This window comes from Peromyscus eremicus, chromosome 8a (genome assembly GCF_949786415.1).
Source record: "Peromyscus eremicus chromosome 8a, PerEre_H2_v1, whole genome shotgun sequence".
Lineage (NCBI taxonomy): Eukaryota > Metazoa > Chordata > Mammalia > Rodentia > Cricetidae > Peromyscus > Peromyscus eremicus.
The window spans coordinates 32,416,401-32,441,772 of NC_081423.1; the positions used below are offsets into that span (position 1 = coordinate 32,416,401).

A 25,372-nucleotide genomic window follows, 5' to 3' on the forward strand; every position below is an offset into this window, starting at 1 on the left:
GTCAATTTCTGTGAATGTTTCCCCACTTCATGTGACCTAAAATGTCCTGAAGGCAAAGCATGTGTCTATTTCTGATGCTGCTCCTTGATCGGTTCCCTGTCCTACCTTCCCTCTTTGTACCCTTCTCCCACACAAGTAGAAACCCAGTATTGGAAAACTCAGTCTCTTGGCTCAAGGCTTCAATTACTCATAGTGTATTACTAGGGCAACTCCTATTTGGGCCAGTCTAAGGAAGCACAGAAATGGACAAATGCGCCGGGCAGTGGTGGCACATGCCTTTAATCCCAGCACTCGGGAGGCAGAGCCAGGCGGATCTCTGTGAGTTCAAGGCCAGCCTGGGCTACCAAGTGAGTTCCAGGAAAGGCGCAAAGCTACACGGAGAAACCCTGTCTCGAAAAACAAACAAACAAACAAAAAACCCCCCAAAAAACAAAAACAAACAAACAAAAAAAATGGACAAATGCAAATTCACACTTAAACAGGCCTAGGAAAATCCATAACTCATATGGGTAAAGAAATACATTTAAGAACAACTTGGATTTCTCTATTATATCAGTTGTATTTTAAGAACTCCAAGAAAAGAGGACAGGTCATAGACAATAGGGAGCAGATGCTCAAGTCTCTCTCTGTTTGCATGTGGGAAGGGCATTGCAAGTGCTTCCCCTGAAAGCTCAGTATACACAGCTCCTTGGCACTTATGATTACTGTCTGTGAACTCCCAAGTACTACAGATTTGTAAGCTCCAGTTTTAAAAGGGTCTCCACATTCATGGTCCCACCTGTTCCTTATGAATACCTGGCAAGGTAAAAGATAGGTTTCTGTGTCCTAGTTTGGTGAAGGAGAAACCCAATCTCTTGAGCCTACATAAAAAGATGACAGCACCTGAGCCTACCAAATATTCATGAAATTGAACAAACATATAGATGAGGGTTTTAAGGAAAATAGGATGTCTACTCTTAAGAAGTACATAATTTAACTAGAAAGAAATGTCCAAAGTAAAATTAATTAAAATCACAATTCAAGGATTAAATAAGTCAGGATAAGACATGAAAGAGTAAATAAACCTTTTATGGTGAAATGAGACAACATGCTTTACTTTCTAAGTGCACTTAATATAGCTTTAATCCTATCAAGGAATTCCCATGTTGTTGCTCAATATTCTGATTTTACTCAGATTTTTCAGAGCATCTACACAGTCTCTAGCTTTACACCTTAGCTCTTGTGAAATCTGGGTTTGCCACATTCTCTGTTGTCTTACATCAGAAGTGCAAATGCTGGCTAAATTAACATTTTTTAAAAGATACATAGAACATGAAAAAAGGAAAGGGGAAAATTTAGTCTTTAATATTCTAGAAAATTCTATCCTCACCACCTGGAGTTGCGGAAGGGGACTGATTTTAGAAAATGGTGCAATGACTAAGGAATTACTCATGCAGAGAGGTAATGGAAAAGGGAGTCTCAGGAAGACAGGATAACCAGGAAAAGAAGACTGTACATAAGAAGTCAAAACATCCTTTTTTTTAGGACTGTTTCCTTCTGAAACACAGTCTGATAATTATGCTCACTGGTTCAACAGTGACATGAAGGCTATGGGAGTAACCAACCACTTTCTGATTGGATTTGAGTGTACTCAGTCACCTGCCCATGATCAAGCCAACAAAATCAGCAAACATAACAGCATTACTGGACCCAGTGAGTTACAAACAGACAGACAAACAGAAAGACAATGGAGGTGGTAGAAGGACATGTCGAAGGGTGCTCAGAAAGCATAGGCAGTAAGAGCTGGGGGTAGGTATGATCAAGATACATTGTATACATGTATGAAATTATCCAAGAATAAATAAAAGATAGTCTAAAAGTAGTCAAATTATTGCATGGAGGCCAGGTGTGGTGGCACACACCTTTAATCCCAGCACTCAGGAGGCAGAGGCAGGAGGATCTCTGTGAGTTCGAGGACAGCCTGTTTTACACAGTGAGTTCCAGAACAGTCAGGACTACACAGAGAGACCCTGTATCAAAAATTTAAAAAAACCAAAATTACTGCATGGAAATGTTTGTGAATAAATCATAAGAATGGTAACAGACATTTTGAGCCTTTAGTACACAGACTAGGAAGTTTGAAGCACTTATGCATTAATCCATTTAATGCTCACACTAACTGAATAAAGTGAAGGACTTTCATTATTCTTATTGTAGGTATGAGAAAACTGAGGTACAGAAAGTTTTGGCAACTTTTCCAAGTATCACAGTTGTTTGCTGGCAGAACTGGAATAACATAAAAAACAGAATCCTTAGATTTAAAGGGTATTTTGTATCCAGGAAAATAAACAGTGCAATTTGGAACTTTTAAGTATGGTGCTTCAAAGAATAGTTTATTTAAAACGATGTTTATTTTATGTGTGTGAATGTTCTGTCTGAATGCACAGAAGTGCACTGTATGTATGCCTGGCGGCCAGAAGAGGGTACGCGATCCCCTGAAAATGGAGTCACAGATGATTTTAAGCCACCATGTGGGAGCTGAAAACTGAATTCAGGTCCTCTGTAAGAGTAGCACGCATTCTTAACCGCTGAGCCCTATCTCCAGCCTCAAGTATGGGTTCTTTTAAAACAGGTGGCACTTCCTAGGGCAAGACCATGTGACCGAGTGTCATAGATTTGGTCTGTTCCCCCAACAGTAAGATTTGAGTAGGCTCTAACATCTCTGCAACTCCCGTTACACTTCCGTCTCTCTAGGAGCTCATACCTGGGGTTCTGACCTGTGGCTATTCAGTTACTAGTCATAAAGAGCTCAGCACAGTGCGTGTTCAGTAAACAGTAACGGGGCGCTCTCCATCCTTTTTAGGAAGGTCCTACCTCATTCAGCGATGCAGTGGAACATAGCGAGGAATGAAATCAAAACTTTTTCTGGCGTTGCTACTCAGGAAACTGAGCTCACTAACAGGCCTGCTATAACAGGCCTTGCCGATTACTGGCTCTTGGCACCAAGAGTGCCTAAAAGACCTCAAAAAGGCCCCTGGCCTCACAAGCCACTTCAACCAGGCCGTTGCTAGGCGACCTTCCGGCGGTGGGATAGAGGTAGGGCAGCCTGCGCAGGTTCCGCCTCCACTTCCCGCCCAAGTTCCTCCCCCTCGGGCAGTCGGAGCGTCAACTCGGGCGACCGGCCCAAGACCGGCGGCGCATGCGCGCTACTTCCCGCGCCGCTCACAGTGACGCGCGCTCCGGCTCTAGGCCTCAGCCTCCGCCCCGCCCCCCGGTGTACGGCTCCCGCCCCGAGTCCCCGGCGACGTCCTCACAGGGGGCTTCTGCAACGCCTCGTCCTCCACCTCGCCAACACTGTAGACTGGCTCCAGGGTGCAGACCCACCTCCCGTGCTCCCGTGGACGCGGCGGTGATGGGCGGGCAAGGGCCAGGCGATTGGACGGGATGCCAGGAGCCAGCGGTTGCCCGGTTCCTACTTCCGGAGGACGGGCGGAAGTGGCTGCGGTGCCTGGCGGGAGGGGGACAGGAACGCGAGGGGAGGGCCGGGCCGCAGGGGGTCGAGGGGGTGGGGCCTGCTGGCGGCGGGGACCCGGCCCCGGCCTGGAGCTGGAGCTGGGAGGGCCGAGGCTCCCAGCCGGGATCGGACGGGCGGGGTCCAGGTAAGGAGCCGGTGCCTTGAGGGACGGAGTCTGAGGCGCGGCGGAAGCGAGGGATCGGAGTACTGGGAGGGTCTCGGTGTCACTGTGCTGTGAGAACGCTGTGCGCGGGGTTCGGAAGGAAGGGTGGGAGGAGTTAAGTTCTTGGCGGGGGGTGTTCTGTGTCCGCCACGCCCCTACAGGAAGAGGGGTGCGTGTGTGTGTGTGTGTGTGTGTGTGTGTGTGTGTGTGTGTGTCTGTGCGTGTGTCAGTGTGTAAAACTCACAGAGGAAAGGGGCACCAAGGAGGGCTCCCAAACTGAAAAATTGGGGCTACTGCAAGCGGGATTCAGGCCTCAAATATTCCAGGAGAGTGCTCTCGGGAGGGGCCCTGGGAAGGAGTTTGAAAGAAATTGGGAAATACATCCTTGGCACAGATTTGGAAACGGTGGGGGAGGTGAGGGTGGCAGGGGATGCCTGTGGACGGTGCCAGCATCGAGGTCTGGGTAGGATTTAGTCCAATTGACAGGAGGTAGGAGATTAAAACACTTAACACCCGGAGAAGCTTGAGAGAGGATTAGTAGATGGTGTTTTGGAGAGTAGGACCTTATTTTCTGTATTTTTTAGAAGACTGACAGCACTTTTCTTTACATTTCTTTACTGAAAATAGGTATGGCACAAGTCCACATACCCGTATGCTCAGAATGATGGGGATACAGTATTGCATGAAGTGTGTACTTTTTATACAAATTGTGTGGAGTAGTTAAGGAAGAGAGTTTGTTGGTTGAACACAGTAAAGGACTATAGTAAATGTGGAGGTCTCAGAAATCCATGTGGGCATAGTGTCATAATGTTTAAATGTTCCACAGGTTTACACAGAAATCAGCCTCCCGGGCCATGTCGATGTCAAAGCCTGTTTCTTCTGAGCCCCAGCAGAACACAAGTGGATCCGTGGATGATTGCTCTTGCCTGAGCAAGAGATGGCATAATACCTGGAGTCTGCTGCCTACTGCAAGCCTCTGAGCTTTAGAAGCCAGCTGGATGAAGGGATGTAATAGACGCCTGGGAGGGACACTGAAGTCAGCAGTGGGGGGGGAGGGGCCTGGACACACCCCTTCCCCCCCAGACTCCTCCCTGACAGGGTCCACCCAGCCATGGACTTTGGACCTGGATAAGTGGAGAGAAGCTGTGCTTTGGTGGATCTGGTTCTCAATTTTGGAAATGGAGTGTTAAGTGGGGGGCTTGATGATCTTCAGGAGAGCAACTGAGAGAAGAAAAGAAAGGTAAGGTTTCTATCTCCTTTCTCAGTTAGTGCCTTGCTGTTGCTGTGCAGGAGATGTGAATGGGAACAGTCTGGGAATGCTGCCATGTCTAAAGTCCGGGCACCTCCTGTGTCCTGATGGCACTCAGGAAGTGTCACCTCTACTTCATTCACTCTTTCAAGGGGCAGATTTGTTTCTAGCCTGTTCCTTCCTGAGGCCACAGTAGCTAGCTGGTAAAGGATTGTGAGTACTTGCAACTGTGAGCTTAGGTAGGTGAGGTTAGGTCAAGGAGAGCGTGCAAGGTAATGGGGCTTCTGCAAGGCTGTTGGATTAATTACCTCTAAAGGCCTTTCCACTAGTGAGATAATAGGATTACAGACCAGTCTGGACTAAGACAGAAATGGATTTCTCTGGCAGAGGCAGGCTGCTCAGTTTTGGGAATCTCTTAACAGAATAAGACTCCAAGGGAGTGGGGAGTGGGGCTGGAGGATAGGAAATGGTTAGATAGCTTCCTAAATTGTCTCTCTTCCTTCTTCCCCAGTAAGGAAGTTTAGGTCATGAAACCTCATGGTAAGAACAGAAATAGAGCGTGAGTTTGGGGAGCAGTAAAATTTGTGGTCTAGTTCAGACTTTCCTGATCAATGTGCAACCCGAGAAATGTTAACCACCTTCTGTCCTGTTCTCTTCACACTAGAAGAGACTTCACTCAGGTTGCTACTAAGAACAAATGGAATAATTTTGCATTTTGAAAAGTACCCTGGGCCTTGTACATATAAAACAGCACATCAACTTTGTTTTCTTGTTTATTATAACACATAGAAAAAGCTCTGGATGAAAGTTCTTTTCTTTTACTGAATGAACATGCTTGCCAGAGCCTTAACAGACATCTTGTTTTTGTTTTTTGTTTGTTTATTTTTTGAATGGGGTTCCTCCGTGTAACAGCCCTGGCTGTCCCGGAACTCTCTTTGTAGTTTGGCCTCAAACTCACAGAGATCCATCTGCCTCTGCCTACCAAGTGCTGGCCTGCACCACCACTGCCCGGCCACCTTAGCAGACATCTTAATTAAAGGCCTGCCTGGCGTTTGTTCCATCACATTATGTAAAAGGTGGACAGTTTTAGGAAACCTTATATCAAGGGATCCTGTCAGCTACTGCATTGGCTCGGATGGCTCTCCACTTAGCTTTGCTGTGCCGTTCTCTTGGGGGTAGAGGGAAGTTTGAAGTCTCAAGAGCCAGTGAGAAGACCGAACCCGATTCCTTGGAGTCGGTGCTGGACCTTTTCTCCTCTGTCATAGCCTTGTCTGCTCTTTCAGGTGCCAAGTGTTTCCAGACCGACATCTACTGGGCTTTTGTGTTTCTTCAGGTTGTCCATAACCCAAACAAGTTGTCTTTGTACCTGCCTGCTCCTTCTTTGAAAGTTTACCTACACCAAGGTGCCTGCTTTTCCTAGTGATGATAGACAGCAAAAAGCAAGGGACACACAGTGTATGAATTTGAGGCAGCAGCATGTGGTGGCAAGGGCTGAGGTCATGAAGCCTGGAGGTCAGTTACAGAGGATCCTCACATTCACTGAAAACAATGACTGTTCTTCCTTGTCATAGGAGTCCCTGTCTTTCCTCAGTGGCCTGAAGACTGGGCAGCCCAGCCTGAGTAGGTCTTCTGGCTCTGAGATGTTCTCTTGTCTGAAGCTTGTTATGGCCCCTTAGAGGACAGGCTGCTATCTATGAGTCTCAGTGTCAATGTGTCACCTTCCCCAAATCCACTGAGCAAATGCATGGTTACCAATCTTTGCTTATGCATGGGGAATCACAGTGATCTCTTTATGGCTATGTGATCCCAAGATGCCTCCTGAACCACCTGTAGGGCATAATGTGTTCTAGAACTTTCCTTATCCTGTGTGGAGTCCCTGCCGGCCTGTGAGTGCCTATAGCACCCAAAGTACTGAGGAGTTGAGTTGCACTGACTAGTGTTAACGTTATTTAAAGTGTCCAGGCTGTTATCTGGCTTACCTCACTCTAAGGAAGAGTGTGGGGATTGTTATTGTTTTCCTAGGGTTTTTTGTTTGTTTGTTTGTTTGTTTTTTCGAGACAGGGATTCTCTGTGTAGCTTTGGCGCCTTTCCTGGAACTCACTCTGTAGCCCAGGCTGGCCTGGAACTCACAGGGATCCACCTGGCTCTGCCTCCTGAGTGCTGGGATTAAAGGCGTGCGCTACCACGGGCTGTTTTCCTAGTTGGAGGAGGAGCTCCAGAAGCCCTGAGCAGGAAGAGCTCACCTAAAGGGTGTGGCATATGCTGACAGCACTTGTGCAGCTGAGTGCTGAGTTGCCTTACAGCTTCAGACAAGGTTCCCCAGGGAGAGAAACTCAGGGCCCTGACAGCCTCCCTGGTAAGTGTTTCCTCTGTAGTGTGAGCTAGAGTTCTCACCTGCCAGAGCACTGCTGACTCTCCTGCCAGACATTTCTCTCAAGCTTTCTCACAGGGCCAGCAGATTGCTAGGGTACCACACTCAAGTGTGTCAGGCTGTTAGCCAGGACTAGTGATGAATTTAATCACACATTGTGTGGGGATTTTAAACTGAAGTTATTTAGACCTTCCTTTATTCTAAAAGGAATTGAGGTGGCTAATGAAAAGATTGCATAGGCATTGCTCAGTGGTCTATTGATAATGAGCTGAGTTTCTGTATCGTTATGTGGTTTGGGACTGACATGTTAGGAGGAATGATAAAGGAAACGAAAACATGAGCTTAACACTTTGGTTTTGCTTCCTCTTATGGTTTTAAGTAAAGATCTGTCACAAATTCAGAGCATGAATCCTTTCCAAACTGCAAACACTTAGGGGTGTCTAGGCTGAAGTTTCTGAGGAGCCATTTCCTGGGATAGTTTTTACTTTGCTCATTAGTTCCTTTTTGGTGGTAGTAGAGTAGGCAGGCAAGCATATTATCTTTTAATTCTCTGTTATCCTGCAACTAGATCTTCCTGGTTTTCCATTTGCACATAATCTGATCCCAGGCTCTAGATCCCCAGAGTCTAGACACCCAGCTCCCATTTCTTCAGTTCATCCCTGATGTAATCTCTAGAGCCCAGGGCCCCAGTACTGATACTTGTTGCTGCTTAGACCAAATGCTGTCTATTACTCCTGTTTAAAAACTCATCCCATCCCAATTCTATGCTGTATCCTTTCTGGGGACGGGGGTAGTCTTCTTGTGTTTGAGGATCATCTTGGAGTTTAAACAAAGAACTTCAGAGATGGACATGGTGGGGAGTTGTGTTCTCCTGACCTGTTTCCTGGGTAACTGCCTTAGAAGGCCTGGGCTGCTCACTCTTCCCCATCTCCAGTACCTGTTATTATCCAGGATGGTGATTGGAGCTCCTTATATTTTGGATCTATGGACCAGTTTCCCAACTTTTTACACTTCTAGGGAGGTTACACTTGGTCGTTTTTCTTCACACTTTGGCACTAAGTGTAAGGGCTGTAAGTCCCTCAGTTCCTTTTTATGGGAAGTAAAAAGAGGGCCAAGGTGTAGAAAACCAGTGGCATTCTCTTGGCACATGCATGCATGGGCTTGAGTTTCCTGTCACAGTCTCTGCAGTCAGCTAAACTGGAAATGGTGGGCATACACATACCACACCCACACACAGGCCGCTTCCCTCATGTGTCAGCCCTTTCCTCTACTTCAGGGCAGGATTCCAACTGCTGCTATCAAGATTTCTCTGCTGCCTCACTGTGTTCCTGTCACATGGGCACAGAGCCATCTCAGTAGTTCTCAGGGACAGGTGGGTGCTAGGTTTGAAAGCTGGAATGCCTAAATCTAAAATCTGACTATGACTTATGACTTAACAGAAAATTTACACTTACCCAAAGCCTCAGACTTCTCTAGAATAGGGTGCTGCTGAACTCTGCAGAGATGCTGGGACAGTACAGAGAGGTCAAGGGGACAGGCCTGGAGGGCAGGGTGACGATGTCTAGTGATTCCTTACCATTTTAACTCCTCACCTGCCTACCGGAGCCCTATGACACTCTCTACTTTGTACGTAAATCCTGGTGTCTTGTTGGAACAAGCTAGTGAACACAATCACTCGGTAAGCACATACCTAGGCGTCCTCTGCAAAACTTACTGAAGCCTGCAGGTAGGAGGGTCTGAGATTTGAGTGTATCGAGTAATCAGATGGCAGTGTTCTCTGAAAAGTCACCCCCTGAGCAGCCTGTGGTTACCTGCTCCCCAGTCTTAGGTGTAAGAGATGAGTGGTGCGAGCCCAGGTTTATGCAAAGGATCAGGTACAGCAGGATGTGGGAGAGAGTGAGGCTGTGGTACTGAGATGAGTGGACTGTAAGGATTCCAGATACTTCTGAATTCCAAAATGGCTCAGCCAGTGAAATCTGGCTTGCTCTGAGTAGCCTATTATGCAGAACTCAGACCTCAGAAACTGTGCTCCAGGGCCACTGCTGACACCTAAGTCAGGCCCTGAAGCTCCTGGTTTGCATTTTCCTCCCCCTCAGACTGCTTGAGGCTCTGATTGAAGCATTCCTGCTGAGCTTGTCCTGCTTGTTCACCTGGGCCCGGATGAGTCGTTGTCCCCACCCCCCTCACACTCCCTCCAGGTTTCTTTTACTTAAGATACAAAGGAGTACAGATCCAGGCACTCCCCCCATTCACTTTTAGGGTTACTACAAAGGCCTGTGATTGATTCCTTCCCTCCTTAGGGCTTCGGTTTTACACTGTGTACAGGCCTACCTCTGGTTTCCCCACCCACAAAGGAAAAAACAAGCAAGAGTCGAAACGGCTGCCTCTTGCTCGCCTTGGGCAGCAGGTGTTTCCTCCCTAGCTTCCCTTTTGGCACCTGGCGCTTGTTGATTGCACGCACTGCACTCACCCCTCGCCTTTCTCCAGCATAGATTCTACAGTTTCCCTGGTTTAGGTATAGGGAATAGTTCCCAGGTTCTTCGTGTTGGGTTTGGTGAACGCTTTCCTTGGGAACACTCCACCAAGTCCCGCACCCCTCAGTCAGTGAGGCTCTAGACTCGAGGGCTGGGCTGGATAAGGGGACACTCTTGGGGAAAGTCTATACTGGACTAGGCTGAGGGTGTGAGTGGGATCGCCATCTACACTGGGAGTTGTGACCGGAGAGGGGAAGGGCCCCAAACCAACATCTCTTCTGCCACTGCCTTTCGAAGTTGGGAGACCCGGAAAACGCGATGTTTAGATCTTGACGGGTGATCGGGAAGTCAGCAGACGAGGCAGGCCCCGGAAGGAGGGGCCAGCGCGGACTCGCCCGTGGCAGGGCGGGGACCAACAGAGGCGGGTGGGGGAGCGCCGCCCCGCCCCGCCCTCCCGGGGAAGGGCCACGTTGCCCGCTGGCAGGGCCCGGCGGGCGCCGCAGGAAGGCCGGCGAGACGGGACGCGGCCGAGCTAGCGCTGGGTCTCGCCGGTCTTGGGCGAGCCTGGTTCCAGACTAGCAGAGTTGGGAGGATCTGGTGAGCTGGGCCGGCGTCCACAGCCCTGGGGCTTGTCCCAGAAGAGCAGGGAGGCCGTGCAGCCAGGGGAGTCGGGTCTGAGTCCCGAGTGTGCCGGAAAGCCCGGGCTGTTGAGGCGGCGAGAGTGGCGGGCCCACCCGAGGCTGCGCCGCGCGGGGAAGTGGGAACTTAGCGCTCAGCCAGCAGCAGGATTCCCGGCGGGCCTTCAGCTGCTGGAGGGAGGGCGGCTTCTCCGGGAGGGGGTTGTTGTGAAACTCGGCTGGAGGGCACTGCGGGTGCGGGCGAGGGAGAGGTGGGGTCGCCCTGAGGGAGCAGGGGACAGGGATGGAAAGTGGACTTTCTCCGAGCCTCACCCGAGTCCAGGCTTCATAAGTTACAAGAGCTTGTTTTTACTCAGCCATAAGGAAAATTTGACTCAATATTGAAATATGTAAATTGGCAAGAAAACTTTTTCCTTGGCCTCTTTGCTAATGTATGTGGAACGGGGAGGGGCAAGAGGTGCATAGCCCCCCATTTTACAAAATGTGGTGCAGAGGGACTGTGGCCCACCCAATCGGTGTCTCTGGAAGAGTGGCCTTAGGCTGAAGCTTCATTTTGTTAACCTTTGCTACTGTAATGGCTTTCGTGCTAGAGAACATCGTTGGCCCACTTTATTGTCTATTTTAATACGGTCTAGACTAGAGCATCCTTTATTCTGGAGTCTTCCCATGTCAGTCACTACTACTTGATCATTTAGTATGGAGATCACTAATAATAGTGGCATTACATCCCTGCTTGTTTCTCAGATGGCTCCACCACAGTGTGTTCAAAGTCCGTGGCATGTGCAACAGGTTAAACTTATTTTCTACTTAGGACATTAGGGAATTGTCATTATTATCCAGACATCAGGGACTTTGGAGATGACCAAAGTCAGCTTGTCTGTTTACAGATGAGGAACTGACGCAATGGTTCATCAAGTTACTGGTTCAGGGGGTTATGGGGCTTGCTGTTGCTGGGCTGTGGGGCTTTCATGCCTTTTGCTGTACCAGCATTGTGTTTCTCTCTCACCTTTTCCCCCAGAGTGAATAACCTGTATCCCTTCCCTCCTAGGTCTTACTCTCTCCACCCTTGAATTATTTAGCACGTCTACTCTGACTGCTTTTCAGTTTTTCCTTACCTCGGAAATTATGGACCTGGTACATCACACAAAGTGTAACAACCAGAAAGTAATTCACTTAGACAGCCATTGTCTGTGATGTGTTCTGTGTGCTTTGGATTGTTTTTTAAGCTGTGCTTTGTATCGTACTGGGCAAGGCAGAAATAGGAGGGACAGTTCAGTAACATTTCGTCCATCTCGATACTTAATTTAAAGGCTAGACATAACATTGGCTTTCCTGTTGCTGGTGGGAAGTTGACTATTTGCTGTCTACTTGTTGTTTAAGGAACACCTTGGGCAGAGAGAAGGGCAAGCATGGATGGAATCAAGAATGCTAGAAGCTAGATGCGATAGTGCAAGCTTGTAATATCAGAACTCGGCTGGCTGAGGCCGGAGGATCATCAGTTTTAGGCAAGCTTGCACAACGTATGTCCTCTTTAAAAAAAAGTGTTAAAAAGGAATTGCTCTTAGGCATCCCTTCAGATGAAGCTTGTGAGTAGGTCCCATAGGGATTGGCAAGACTTGCCCAGGGCTACCTGGTGTGCAACGGAACCCTCAATATGCTGAGACTCAATTCTCACCCCACCATGGTGCAAATGTTGTTGTACTTGGCGATGTGGATTCACCTACTAATTTCCCCAAAGGAGTCCTAAAAACACTGGGAAAATGCCAGTTTTGAGTATGTGTATCACAGGCATATCTCATAAACAATGATATTAAGAACTCAGGTCAGGGTTGACGATATATTCTAATTTGAAAAGGGAAATATGGCAAACTATATTTTCTTGAATGGCCTTGTTCATAAATATCCCATTCCACATGTTACCATTTCACTTTGTCCTCTTCCCACTTGTTGGTGAGATTTTCCATTTTCATCCATCTTTTTTAAAAATTGTATGTATGTACACGTTTTGCCCATATGTATGTTTATGCATTTACATAAACCACTTGCATGTCTGGTGCTCTCAAAGGCCTGAAAAGGGCCTCAGAGCCCCTGGAATTGGAGTTCCGGAGAGTTGTGAACTGCCATCTGGGTGCTGGGAATAGAACCTGGGTCCTGTAGAAGAGCAGCCAGTGCTCTTAGTGCTGAGCCAGTTCTCCAGCCTCATTTTCATCTCTTAAATATGGTGGGGACCAAGTTTCCTTGGGCAGTGAGTAAAGCCAAAGTGATGCAAGGCTGCGTGAAGAAAAGGCTTCAGCTGGCTCCCTGTCTTTCTTGGAGCTCTTTCTTGTCTTTGGAGCCCAGCCACTGTGTTCACAGGAAGCCTGGGCCACATGCAAAGAACACATGATGGTGTGGCCAGCTCTCCAGCTACTGCCCCAGTGAACATCAACGGCAGACTACAGATGTGTTAAGAAAACAACCGTCTACAGGAGTCTAGCCCGCAGCTTTAGAGTCTTCCGGCCTGAGGTCCCAGTAGAGACAGGAACTTCCCTCTGCCCCATTTTCTAAATTCTTCAACTAGTGATACTGGGTGAGGGAATAAATGATTGTTACAGTTTTAATCCACTAAGTTTTGAAGTAATTCATTGTTTACCAAAAATACTGATAAGAAATGGGTGTGAGTAGAGCAGTCTTCAAAATCTGGACTGGGGACCTGAGTGTAGCAGGTAGGGAGGAGCACTCGCCCTGCTTATCAAATATTCTGTTCCATTTTCTTCTCATTATTTTAAGTACTGACAGCTGTAATGAATCACCCCAAACTTAGTGGGCTTTCTTGTTGCAGTCAGATGTGGCTGGTTCCCTTTCATACTTAGTGGTGGGTTCTAGCAGTCAGCTGGAACATTAGCTGAGCTTGTTAGCCAGAATACCTTGAATGTTCTGTCTTGCTATGTGGCCCAAGTTAGTCTTGAACTTGCAGCATTTCTCCTGCCTCTGCCTCCTGAGTGCTGAGAGAACAGGTGTGCTCCATCATACCCAGCTGTCTTGTCTTTAAGGAATGACTTACAAGAGGCACACACTACTTCTGGAGTCATAGGTCTCCTCAGAATCAAAGAGAGGGTACGTGGACCGTCCCCTATGGAGGAGAGAATAGCCAGTACTTTGAATGAAGAGCTTCCAGGAGGGGAGATGTGGCAGTCCTCTGTGGAAAGTGAAGTTCTTCACTTTTGCTACTGTTTTGATCTTCATTGTCCCTGGTTTAGTTAATACCGCAAATGGTACATGATGCAGCCCCTCAAACTTCACACATGTGCAGACACTGTAGCAGATGTAGAGGACATAGAGCCTCCTTTCCTAAGGAGTGAGGTAAGAGCTGAGGAAGGTGTGGTCTTAGATTCTGTTACAACATGGAGAGAGTGCAGAGGAAGAGTAGTCATGGGGAGGCTTGGTTGTATCTGTCTGGGATGATACAGACCTAAAGAATGTGAATGTTTTTAGGTGGAGTATTGGGTAACATTTCAGGAGCAAAGACACAACCGTGTACGAAAGCAGTTACTGGGGAAATAAGTAGTCTTCTGAGGCTATTGTATGGAATCCATGTCATTCTTGGTGGAAATGAGATTACAAAAGAATACAAATCAGTTGTTGTGAAGGCCATTTCTGTTGATGTTTGTTTTTTACTCTCTGGACTCTTTACTCTTTTGGGGGGCCTGCCACCCAGCTCCCAAATAAATCACATGTGGAGGCTTATTCTTATGAATGCCCTGCCTTAGCTTGGCTTATTTCTAGCCAGGTTTTAAAAAATTATCCCATCTACCTTTTGCCTTTAGGCCTTTATCTTTCACTATTCTGTATCTCTTTCTTTACTACTTACTCTGTGGTTTGCTGTGTAGCTGGGTTGCTGGCCCTTGGTGTCCTCTCCTTTTCTTGCTGCTCCTCCTTTTTCCTCCCAGATTTCTCCTTCTGTTTCTTCTCTCTGCCAGCCCCGCCTATCCTTTCTCCCGCCTCGCTGTTGGCTGTTCAGCTCTTTATTAGGCCAATCAGGTGTTTTAGGTAGCTTCACAGAGTTAAACAAATGCAACAAAAAAGAATGCAACACATCTTTGCATCATTAAAACAAATGTTCCACAGCATAAACAAATGTAACACATCTTAAAATAATATTCCACAATACATTTCTGTCAAACTAAGGAGTTTGATTTTTTCCCCCCTGTAGGCAGGGCAGCCTCTGATGGCTTTTAATAATATGTTCAAAATTCTCTTGCTACTAGAAGGTTGTTTAAAGAGAAGCCACAGGTAGATCAGGTCAGCTGGGGAACTACGTCAGGGATTCCAGATTAAAATAATATTCATACTAGAGAAAGAAAACAAGTTAAAAGGTTTGAGGGCATGAAATGAGAGTGGCAGTGAATGGGGAACTGTTTCAACCCTGGCATAACGCTGAAGCTTCGAGGACTAGATATGTTTCTGAAGTTAGAATCTAGCACAGAGTGGGAAGGGGTTCATGAGCCTCCTCCCCTAACTGAGGAACTATTGACAGCTGTTGGCTTCAGGAGGAGAAAGAATGAGTTTTCTTTAAAGATGTGACTCCTGGTAGATTGTCCATGTTCCAGTGGATGGCTCCACACCCATATACTCTGTTATAAGAACACTGCATGATAATCCACTATGTTTATTTCTGTAGCAGAATGTGAGTAGACACCCAAGTGGGATGGAGAATATAAATAGCCCCACATTAGATTAGATTAGAAGCTACCAAATGGAGTGCTCTTTTCTTATCAAATGAGTTTAGAAAAGTGTTTTTCCGTGTGTTTTGGATTGGAAATGGCAGTGGAGGGATTGCATATGTGTGTGATGTCCACACTGAAGACACTTTGGAGGTTTCATGCACTTGTGTATGTTAAAGTTTGTAGCTTGCCAGTGCGTGGAGCTGATCCCTTCCTTGTGTTGTCCTTTGCTGGTTTCACTGGTGTGGATGGTAATGGGGAGGTGGACTGTCATGATCTGAAAGCATCAAGGAAGATTATCTTGGTATTTATTTTGTTGTATAGCTGGTACTATTCTCAATGTGTTGTGGGTTATCTCATCCAGTTCTTAAAGCAACTTGCTGAGGTATTCCATGATGGTTTCCATCTTAGAGGTGAGAAAATTGAGTCTTAGAGATGCGGAAAACACAGAAGCATTGCTTCTTGGTTGTCTGCTGTGTCCTTCTTAAGATGCCTGAAATGACTGAGACTAGTGCTCCCGGGAGGAGCTTGTCCACCCAGCCAAGGCCTGAATTGGATCATACCTCCAGACATGGCAACTGCTGTAGAGTGCATTACTCGTGGTCAGTGTGTGTTCACACACTACTAACATCCAGACATAGCTGACTATCCTGCCTGGAGAATTTGTGGGAAAATGACACAGGGCATCTTGAAGAGTCTCGGTGGAGAGGCAAATAGGGCTTCAGTGGGGATTGATTGCGTTCTTCCTGGCAAAACAAACTAGTGCTGTTGAAGAGTTCCTAGGGAAGGGCTGGGATAGGGCAGGAAGGAACCAAGAGCCAGAGAGAGCTCTTCCCAAGAAGCCATCCAGCCACTCTGAATGTTTGTAGACTTGCTAACAATCCTGCTGACAGACAATCCAGGCTTGCTTTGGTCTGTATGCTAGTAGGTGTATTACACCTAGTTCAGCATCTAGAGAAAATGAAAAGTCATTTGAAGGTATAAAGTCACTTGAAGGTGATTTCTTGAGGTTTTGCCACCAGTCTGAAAACTTACAGGTGGGTCTGAAAGTGTCTCATTGACAATTCAAGGACAGTCAGTCCACTCTCCTGTTCCAGAAGACAGCACTTAATGAAGTTTAATCTCTTTGTCTTTCTCCCACCTTTGGTATCAAAGACCTTTTCCTGCTTAGTCACTTAGTTAGAAAGCAGGAAGATGGTGGTACCCTGAAATCCTGGCCTTTGGAATACAGGGGAAGTTTCAAGACTGACCACATTTTGAAGGGGAGTGAAGGAGAACCCGACAATTGGTACATTTCTCACCTCTCCCAAGAAGTGATTGTAATGAAGTAGGGATATAATGTCACAGCTGAGTGGAAATGACCCAAGGTTTCTATGAATACTGGCATTCTGGAACTGTGGGGGTGGTTGGTTTGTAGAAGGAAGACAAATGGTGGGGGCAGACAGGGACTTGGGAGGACAGGACCCAGATCACAGGGCTATAGAGAGTAGATCTGAGACCCAAGATTTTTAGCTAGGATAGAGAACAGGGATGTAGTGCAGAGGAGGATCAGTGATACTGTGTTTTTTTTTTTTTTTCTTGTGTCTGTCCCCTTCCTCTAGGACTCCTCAGCCTGAAAAACCCTCTAGCCAAATGAGCTTCCTCACCCAAAGAGGCTTCTAGTTCTTGTCTCCTCACGCCTTACAAGTTCATCTGTTTTTAATGTTATGCCCCATTCAGCCTATGCAGTTATGGTATTTTCTGTTCTGAACTACTTGAGGGCATCTGTCATGGACCTTTGCCTCTAAATATTTCAGTATATATTCCCTAAGAATTGGGATATTCTCTTACATTCCTCAGTAGATACTACTAATTATATATACTTCAACCTACTGTCAATATCAATTTTACTTTGTATAATTAGTGTCTTAAAATTTTTTTTATTTATTTTTGTATTTTATGTGTATGAGTATTTTGCTTGCTTGTACGTATGCATTCATGGTACCTTCAAAGGTTACAAGAAGGTATCAAATCCCCTGGAACTGGAGTTGTAGATGGTTGTGAGCCACCTTGTGAGTGCTGGGATCTGAACCCTGGTCCTCTACAAAAGCAACAAATGCTCTTAACCACTGAGCAATCTCCAGCCCCATAGTGTTTTTTTTGTTTTGTTTTGTTTTGTTTTGTTTGTAAGAAGAGTTTTATTAAAGTATAATTGACACACAGTAAACTACATGCCTTTAAAAGGTACAGTTTGTTTTGATATCGCTCGCGCTCTCTCTCTCTCTCTCTCTCTCTCTCCCTCCCTCCCTATCTATTTATCTCCGTAAAACTATCACTATAATCAACATGATAATCAAGACAGCAAACATCCACTCACTCCAGAGTTTACTGATGTCCTCCAGCCCCAAATGGAGAACTTAGGTTCCTCAGCTGTCACTAAGAGACTTGGGAGTTGTAATTTTGGTTTTGTGCCAGTCTCATGAGTAACGCTTAATTTGCATTTTGCCTATACTTGAAATTAAACATTTTCTGCTATGTGTAAGGATTTCTTATGTGTGTATGTATTTCTTATGGGCTACCCTTATTGGCTCATTTTCTATAGATTTTTTTTACCTCTTTTTCCTCTGTTATTTGAAATTCTTCCCCTAGCTTGGTATTGTGTATCTGTGATTGATGCTATAAAAGTGTTCAGTTTGTTCTTTTTCCTTGTTCTGTTTCTATCCATGTGAAAGTCTTTCAAGTAAGGAAAAACATCAGTTTTCTTTTGTTACACCAAGAGTTTGAGTCAAACTTAGAAAGCCTTTCTTGGCACCCATGTTTTCTCCTACACTTTAGTTTTTTTGTTTGTTTGATTTGTTTTTAATTTGTTTGAATTTCTGGAGCACTTGGAAATTATCCATATATAGATGTAATTTTACATCTATATTTTTTCAAATTCCTGTGTAATAGTTATAATCTTGTTCTATTCCATTGGATAGTCTGCTTATTTATAACACAGTCTAATTGCAGACCTTTACTAGTTATTATTTTGATATCTCATTGAACAAGTCCCTCTTCTATTTTCAGGTTGTTGTTATTTGTTACCACAATGAAAGAAAATGTGTTACTTGCTTTTTCATGTTTGGCTTTTGATCAACAGGATTACTTTGAGTACTATTGACAGGATTGTGTTCTTTCTGGCTGAGTAATGCTCCATTGTATATCTATACCACATTTTGTGTATCTGTTAATCTGTCACCAACATTAAGGCCGAGTCCATAACTTGGATGTTGTGGGGTAGTGCCTCCATAAACATGAGTGTTGTAGGCAGCCTGACTTTACTTCTGACATCATTGTATTAAACAGAATAACCAGACCCAGAAAGACAAACATTTTCTCTCATGTGTTTCCTTACTAAGTCAGGTATGATATTTGATTTTTTTTAAATCAGTAATTTTAGGGCAGCTTGACTTGAGGAGTGGGAGTTAAATGGTCTTACCTCTCCTTCCTTCTGAACTAGACTCTGGCTCAAAGACAGGCAATGAGATCTGTCTGGTAGGGGACCAGGAGTTGGAGTTTTCCTTTTTTCTTTTTTCTTTGCAGTTCTATTCCACTAGCATCATTCTCTGCCTCCTTGTCAAACTGACATTGTTTTTCTGAGGACTCAGGAGCTCGTTTTGAAGTGGTAGAGCATGTGGTCCTAATCCTGCGGTCATCCTCCTTGCTTCCCTCTTTCCTCACTTTCTGCCCTGTACCCAGCCTCTCCCCTGTGCCTCTCCCCTCTAGCACGTGGAATTATACATACTTGAGGTAACAGTTGGTTTTCTCTCTCCTCTCTCTAGGTACCTGGCGTCTTCCCAGTCTCAGCCCAGAAGAGTAAACCCTTAGACTTGGGGAAGTGAGCCAGGCAAGCCAAAGGCAGCCTTGAGCCCTCCCCTTGCCTGCCCTCCCCTGTGGGGGCCAGGATGCTGAAGAAGCAGTCTGCAGGGCTTGTGCTTTGGGGTGCTATCATCTTTGTGGGCTGGAATGCCCTGCTGCTCCTCTTCTTCTGGACACGCCCAGCACCTGGCAGGCCACCCTCAGACAGTGCTCTTGATGATGACCCTGCCAGCCTCACCCGAGAGGTGATCCGCCTGGCTGAGGACGCCGAGGTGGAGTTGGAGCGGCAGCGGGGCCTATTGCAGCAAATCGGGGAGCATTATGCTTTATTGAGCCAGAGGTGGAAAGTGCCCACTGTGGCCCCTCCAGCCTGGCCCCACATGCCTGTGACCCCCTCACCAGCCGTGATCCCTGTCCTGGTCATCGCCTGTGACCGCAGCACTGTCCGGCGCTGCTTGGATAAGTTGCTGCACTATCGGCCTTCAGCTGAGCGTTTCCCCATCATTGTCAGCCAGGACTGTGGGCACGAGGAGACAGCACAGGTCATTGCTTCCTACGGCAGTGCAGTCACACACATCCGGCAGCCAGACCTGAGTAACATCGCTGTGCAGCCAGACCACCGCAAGTTCCAGGGTTACTACAAGATCGCCAGGCACTACCGCTGGGCACTGGGCCAGATCTTCAACAAGTTCAAGTTCCCAGCAGTTGTGGTAGTGGAGGATGATCTGGAGGTGGCACCAGACTTCTTTGAGTACTTCCAGGCCACCTACCCACTGCTGAGAACAGACCCCTCCCTTTGGTGTGTGTCTGCTTGGAATGACAACGGCAAGGAGCAGATGGTGGACTCAAGCAAACCAGAGCTGCTCTATCGAACAGACTTTTTTCCTGGCCTTGGCTGGCTACTGTTGGCTGAGCTGTGGGCAGAGCTGGAGCCCAAGTGGCCCAAGGCATTCTGGGACGACTGGATGCGCAGACCTGAGCAGCGGAAGGGGCGGGCCTGTATTCGTCCAGAAATTTCAAGAACAATGACCTTCGGCCGCAAGGGTGTGAGCCACGGGCAGTTCTTTGACCAGCATCTTAAGTTCATCAAGCTGAACCAGCAGTTTGTGTCCTTCACCCAGTTGGACTTGTCATACCTGCAGCGGGAGGCCTATGACCGGGATTTCCTTGCCCGTGTCTATGGTGCTCCCCAGCTGCAGGTGGAGAAAGTGAGGACCAATGACCGGAAGGAACTGGGAGAGGTTCGGGTACAGTACACGACTAGAGACAGCTTCAAGGCCTTCGCTAAGGCCCTGGGTGTCATGGATGACCTCAAGTCTGGTGTCCCCAGGGCTGGCTACCGGGGCATTGTCACTTTCCAGTTCCGGGGCCGGCGTGTCCACCTGGCACCTCCACAGACCTGGGATGGCTATGATCCTAGCTGGAATTAGCAGCATCTGCCTTTCCCTGCTGGGTCTCCTTGCCATGTCATGAGTTGAGACAGGTGTGCAGTCCCTGGGCTATACCATCCTGTCAGTGGTTCCCTCTTGGGTCTATAGATCTTCCTTTTTTCCGTCCCCCCACCCCCAGTGGCATTCTAGTGCACAAATCATAAGATGAGGGTTATACTCCCGTTGTCAAGGGAGTCACGTATCAGGAGAACTATTGTGTGGTGTATTTGGGGGTATTGAACAAGAAACCACTGTGTGGTATGGGGAGGCTTGGGCTTGTTGGGGCCAGGGTGTCCTGAGTTCTCTCGAAGGGCATCTACAGAGAGCTTGGCAACTCCAGCTCTCTTGACCAGGCCTGTCAGCCCTGAGCTGGCTCCTGTCAGTGTGAGCCCACCTTATGTACCTACCCTTTCTCCACCTTCCCCCAGTGTGGGGCTGGGCTATGGAAGAAGGAATGGGTTTGTGGCCAAATGAGACTAACCAAAGGGGTTTCACTGTCAGGGTCAGATTGGAGTTGTTGGGGTGCCGGGGTCACTGCCTCCTGGCTTCTCTTATTGCTGACTCTCAGTGCTCTTTTCCTACAGCATAGCAGTTTGTGCTTGGGAGATGGGAAGTGGAAAGGGAAAGCAGGCCTTCTCCTGGGTTAGAGCCAGCTGTCAAGAAAGGTGTCCGGAGGAAAGCCTGTACTTGGGCACCCTGCTTCTTGCCCATGGCCCCCCTCTTTTCTGAAAGTCAGTTCCCTCCGTGTTGTTTGGGAGGATAAAGTGCCAGCCCGGTGGGAGACAGTGGACTGACTCTGTGCCTCTTTTCTCCTGAGGTTTGGGGTAGAGGCTCCTCCCCGAGTGGTAGCTCTTGGTGGCCGTCTCAGAGCTCAGTACACCAGTAGCTGAGACCAGGACATCTCTGACCCCAAACCAGCTCCTGTCCGGCCTTCCTAAGCATCCCCCATCTTTCCCGGCCAAGATGCAGGTAGCAGGTTGGAGAGAAGTTTGTGTGTTTTTGTTTGTTGCCTGATCTTAGTTTCATGGAAGAAAAATGGAATCTACAGAATTATTTTCAAAAATAAAGTAAAGGCTGAATTGTCTGAAAAACATGTGTCTGTGTCCTAGGAAAGGAGGTAAAAAGTGGCGTTGGGGGACAGAGGGAGAGAGTAAAGTCTACAGGAAAGAGCTAGACTTGAGGGAAAGAAAATGAGAAAAATAGGATGGGTGGGACCAGGGGTAAGGCAAGGGAGAGTCAAGGGTGGAGCCAGGTAGGGGAGCAAGGCTAGCTTGTGGGGAGGCCCCAGACTGCATGCCTGCTGTTCATCTTCAAGTTGGCCATGGGCTCCTTGGTTAACAAGTGGGTCTGGAGTGGTCTGCAAAACACCTTGGTGTCTAAACCCTTGTAGGAGCTGTCTTGTGCCGTTTTGCTCACTCAGACAGCATCTACTGGGCACCTCAGCAAGCTGCCCATGAATCCAGGGTTTGCAGTGGATATAGAGCAGGCTGTGCATTGGCACTTAAGACTCCTGATTGTGACCTCAGTGAGAAGAAATACACTGACAGAGCACATCTGTCCCACCCTCAGCATTTGCTGAAATTTCACCCATATCACAAGCAGCACCCTCTGAGAAGTTTTATTCCCCACTGACTAATTTGTACGTGTGTTTATACGTGTGTGTGTGTGTGTGTGTGTGTGTGTGTGTGTGTGTGTGTGTGTATGCTGTATGCATGCTCATGTGTGTGTACACTTGTGTGCCTTTTTATGGAGTCCAATGGTCAACCTCATGTCATTCCTCGGAATACTGTCCATGTTACTTTTTGAGACAGAGTCTCCCAATGGCAGAGAACTTCCCCATTAGGCGAGGCTGGCTGGCCAGTGAGCCCAGGGATCCGCCAGTCGTCCTCCCCAGTGCTGCCATAATTGGCCTTTTTACATGGGTTCTGGGAGTTGAACTCAGATCCTCTTGCTTGCGCAGCAAGTAATTTATTAGCTACCCCCCCCCCTCCAGCCCAATTTTTTTTTTCAAAGTGATTCTTGAGAACCCTGGGTCTGACTGTGTGACAATCAAATTTGGATCTGGCCACTAGTGGTAGAGATCACTGGGAGAAGTGGGGGTTAGTGACTTTGCTTTGCGGCTCAGGAGTGCAGACTAAAACAGTGGAATCCGTTTCACTATCTTAAACTTTGACATTGTGGCCTTGGCTGTGTCTCCCCTTGATGCTCTCAGATGGATTATTTAATACTAATTTTTGATTTTGAAAGCAGATAGTCCATTGTTTGTAGCTACAGACACAGGGCCTGGAGGAGGAGACACATCATATCCCTGACCATTGAGTGGGGAGTAGTTTGTCTGGACTTCATGTTCTCAGCATACTTAATGAATGTATTTAGCAGTCCCTGGCCAAGTGCTTTGTTCGGAGCTCTGCCGGAATTGTGTTGCTGCTGTTACACCAGTGGAGGAGCAGGCACAATAGGGGTGAACTTGATCAGGGGTGCTTGGGGCAGACCCGGGATCTGAATGGAGTGTATGCTGTAAACAACGGAGATACAGGATGTTCCGTTCCATCCTTTAGTGCCTTCTTCAACACCCCTCCCCAGCCTCATTTGGCCCCAAGGCAGCAGGTGGTACTAGACTTCCGGAATGAACAGCCAGTGGTCTCCTACCCTGGATGGTGGGTGTGTTAGACTGAGTCCAGGAAATACAGGACACGGAGAGGCAGAAGGGGATGACTTAAGGCCCGCTAAAGCTGTACAGACACTTAAAAATAGCCTGGCTTCTCGGGTTTTCCTCAAAATGAGGATTACCTTTTTGAGGTCTCTTCGTATTCTGTTTACTTTTGAAGTATGCCCCTAAAGAGTCAGCTTGCTGCTTGTCAAGGCACCTTTGAGGTTCATGTGTGCATAGTTGACTAGGAACCCTGATGCTCTGGTGGAGGACCAGTGGGTCCTGGAAAACCCCGTGGTGGTAAATGCTGTAGAGTCCTGTTACCTTTCAGTTTAGAGATTCCACCGGCTGGAAAACCCCATGGTGGTAAATACTGTAGAGTCCTGTTACCTTTCGGTTTAGAGATTCCACAGTCATTCTGGGTTTGCCTCAGCCTTGGTGTTTTCCTACTGTGCTTCTGCTTTTGTCTCTAAGCACTCCTTGGTCCACCCACTGCCATCCTCATGCCCCTTCACTCATGACTCTGATGGCTTTGGGACAGCCATCTTTGTCTTCCATATGGCCTAGCCCTCTTATCTAGGTCACATTGACATCTCGTTTGTGGAGTGAGTCACCCAGTGTAGACAGATGTATTAGATTTAGTCTCTGTGGCAAGGCTTCTGAGTCTTCAGTAGACTGCCCCATCTCTTCCCCATCTGATCCCTGCCGGGTGGGTTGCCAGGAGAGCTGAACCTCTTAGGGAAGGTAGGAGTTAGAGGGTAATTACAGCACTTGATTGAAAATCTTACTTTAAGAATGTCTTTTCTCTGTCATTACGTATTTATTTTAGGACGTCAAAACAGATTGCAATAATATCCATGCCTCTTTACCAGATTTATATTGTGGTGCAGGATCCTACCAGACTTCTTTCTCACACAAATAGAACTTCATAAAGTTCTGCAAATACTTAGCTTATATAAGTTTACATAACTAATAAGTTTATGTAACATAATATTACCCTCATTCTTAAGAAATAACGGGTCTCAGGCTTCCAGGTGGGAATTTCAGAGCAGCAAGTGGTTTACTACTCCAGGAGCCCTTGGGTCCTGTTTTCTACACACTTGGCTAGCCTGGACAAATCACAGGGAGTTTATGTTTGGAAGCAGAGGTTAGAGGCCCTTTCAGGTAAGGATCAAGTGCCGTGTTCTCTTGTCCTAAGGCTAGGAGACCAAGCATGGTGGGCACAGATTACCCAGGTGATGGGCCTTGCTTGGACCCTGCACTGGGCCAATGTCTGTATGCCTCACTCCAGAACAGACCTTGGAACCTGCCAGGGTTTCGTCCTATGAGGTCAGGACAGTAGTACCCTCTGGAAGGTTATGAAGATGACTTAATGTGTACAAGCAACATGAAGACAGTCCCGTGGGAATCGTCTCGTGTTTTCCTTTCCCAGTGCTCACCTCGGTTCTCCCGCTTTAGGCCCTCACACCTTCACGAGTCTAAAGAAGGCTGAGTGGCAGTCTTAGAAACTGTGTGCATGGGCCCCACACGGTACTGAAGTTGGTGTGCTTTGCCCCGCTGCCTCCCTTCGCTCATTTGAAGTCTGATTCTTTCTACTAAAACTGTAAGTGACTCAGAACTAGAGTGAGCTGCACACAACAGGAAATTTGGATCTTGAGAGAGAGGGGCTGGCGAGATGGCTGATCAGGTAAGAGCATATACTGCACGTGCAGAGGACCCAAGTTCAGTTCCTAGCACCTACATGAGGCAGCTTACAGTCACTGCTATCTCCAGTTCCAGGGGATCTGACCTCACACTTCCTGGGGCACCTGCACACGTGGTACATAGACGTACACAGGCATAGACACATAAAACTAACACAAGTCTTTAAAAAAAGAGAGGCAGGCGATCTAGGGCTGGCTTGATGGCTTCTGATGTCATCAGGGCTACAGATACATGTTGGTGTCACCCTCCTTAGCATGAGGCTTCCATTCTGGGTATCACTCCTTGGCTCCGAGAGTTCCAGCCATCACCCAGGTTAGGCTGGAAGAAAGGAAGACAGGCTAAAGGAGGGCCAGCTTCTGTTTCTGGGAATCTGCAGCCAGCACCTGGTCACAGGTCCATGGCCACAAACAACACACAGACATGCTCTCGGCAAAGGAGACAGAGAAAGTAACTTGCCAGCTAAACTGACGTTCAGTCCAACTAGAATTCCTACTGCTAAAGAAAAAGGGAGCGAGGTGTGGGAAGCCATTGATGCTGTCACACCTGCAAGACTAAGACCAGCAACAGTGGCCGAGGGTTCTTGGAGAAGGAAGGATAATGATGGTGTTATGGAAATGCATTAAGAATCCTGACCCAGAGAAGGGCAAAATTAAGCTCCCT

The 25,372-nt window shown here is 47.3% G+C and overlaps 1 protein-coding gene across 3 annotated transcripts; it reads left to right on the plus strand.

Annotated features, from left to right (window-relative positions):
• The first annotated feature begins 3,512 nt into the window (after nt 1-3,512).
• Nucleotides 3,513-21,449, plus strand: Mgat1 (alpha-1,3-mannosyl-glycoprotein 2-beta-N-acetylglucosaminyltransferase). 3 transcript variants are annotated; one of them, XM_059270404.1, is made up of 3 exons: nt 3,513-3,638; nt 4,483-4,896; nt 18,892-21,449. In XM_059270404.1, the coding sequence occupies exon 3, from the start codon at nt 19,015-19,017 to the stop codon at nt 20,356-20,358; it is 1,344 nt and encodes a 447-aa protein (XP_059126387.1). In that variant the 5' UTR covers nt 3,513-3,638; nt 4,483-4,896; nt 18,892-19,014; the 3' UTR covers nt 20,359-21,449. The 3 variants fall into 3 exon arrangements, with proteins under 3 accessions (XP_059126387.1, XP_059126388.1, XP_059126390.1); XM_059270405.1 differs by lacking the exons at nt 3,513-3,638; nt 4,483-4,896 and adding an exon at nt 7,141-7,261; XM_059270407.1 differs by lacking the exons at nt 3,513-3,638; nt 4,483-4,896 and adding an exon at nt 10,219-10,347.
• The last annotated feature ends 3,923 nt before the right edge of the window (nt 21,450-25,372 follow it).

Coding starts and splice junctions, on each gene's coding strand:
- Mgat1 (XM_059270404.1), top strand. CDS start 19,015: ATGCTGAAGAAGCAGTCTGCAGGGCTTGTGCTTTGGGGTGCTATCATC.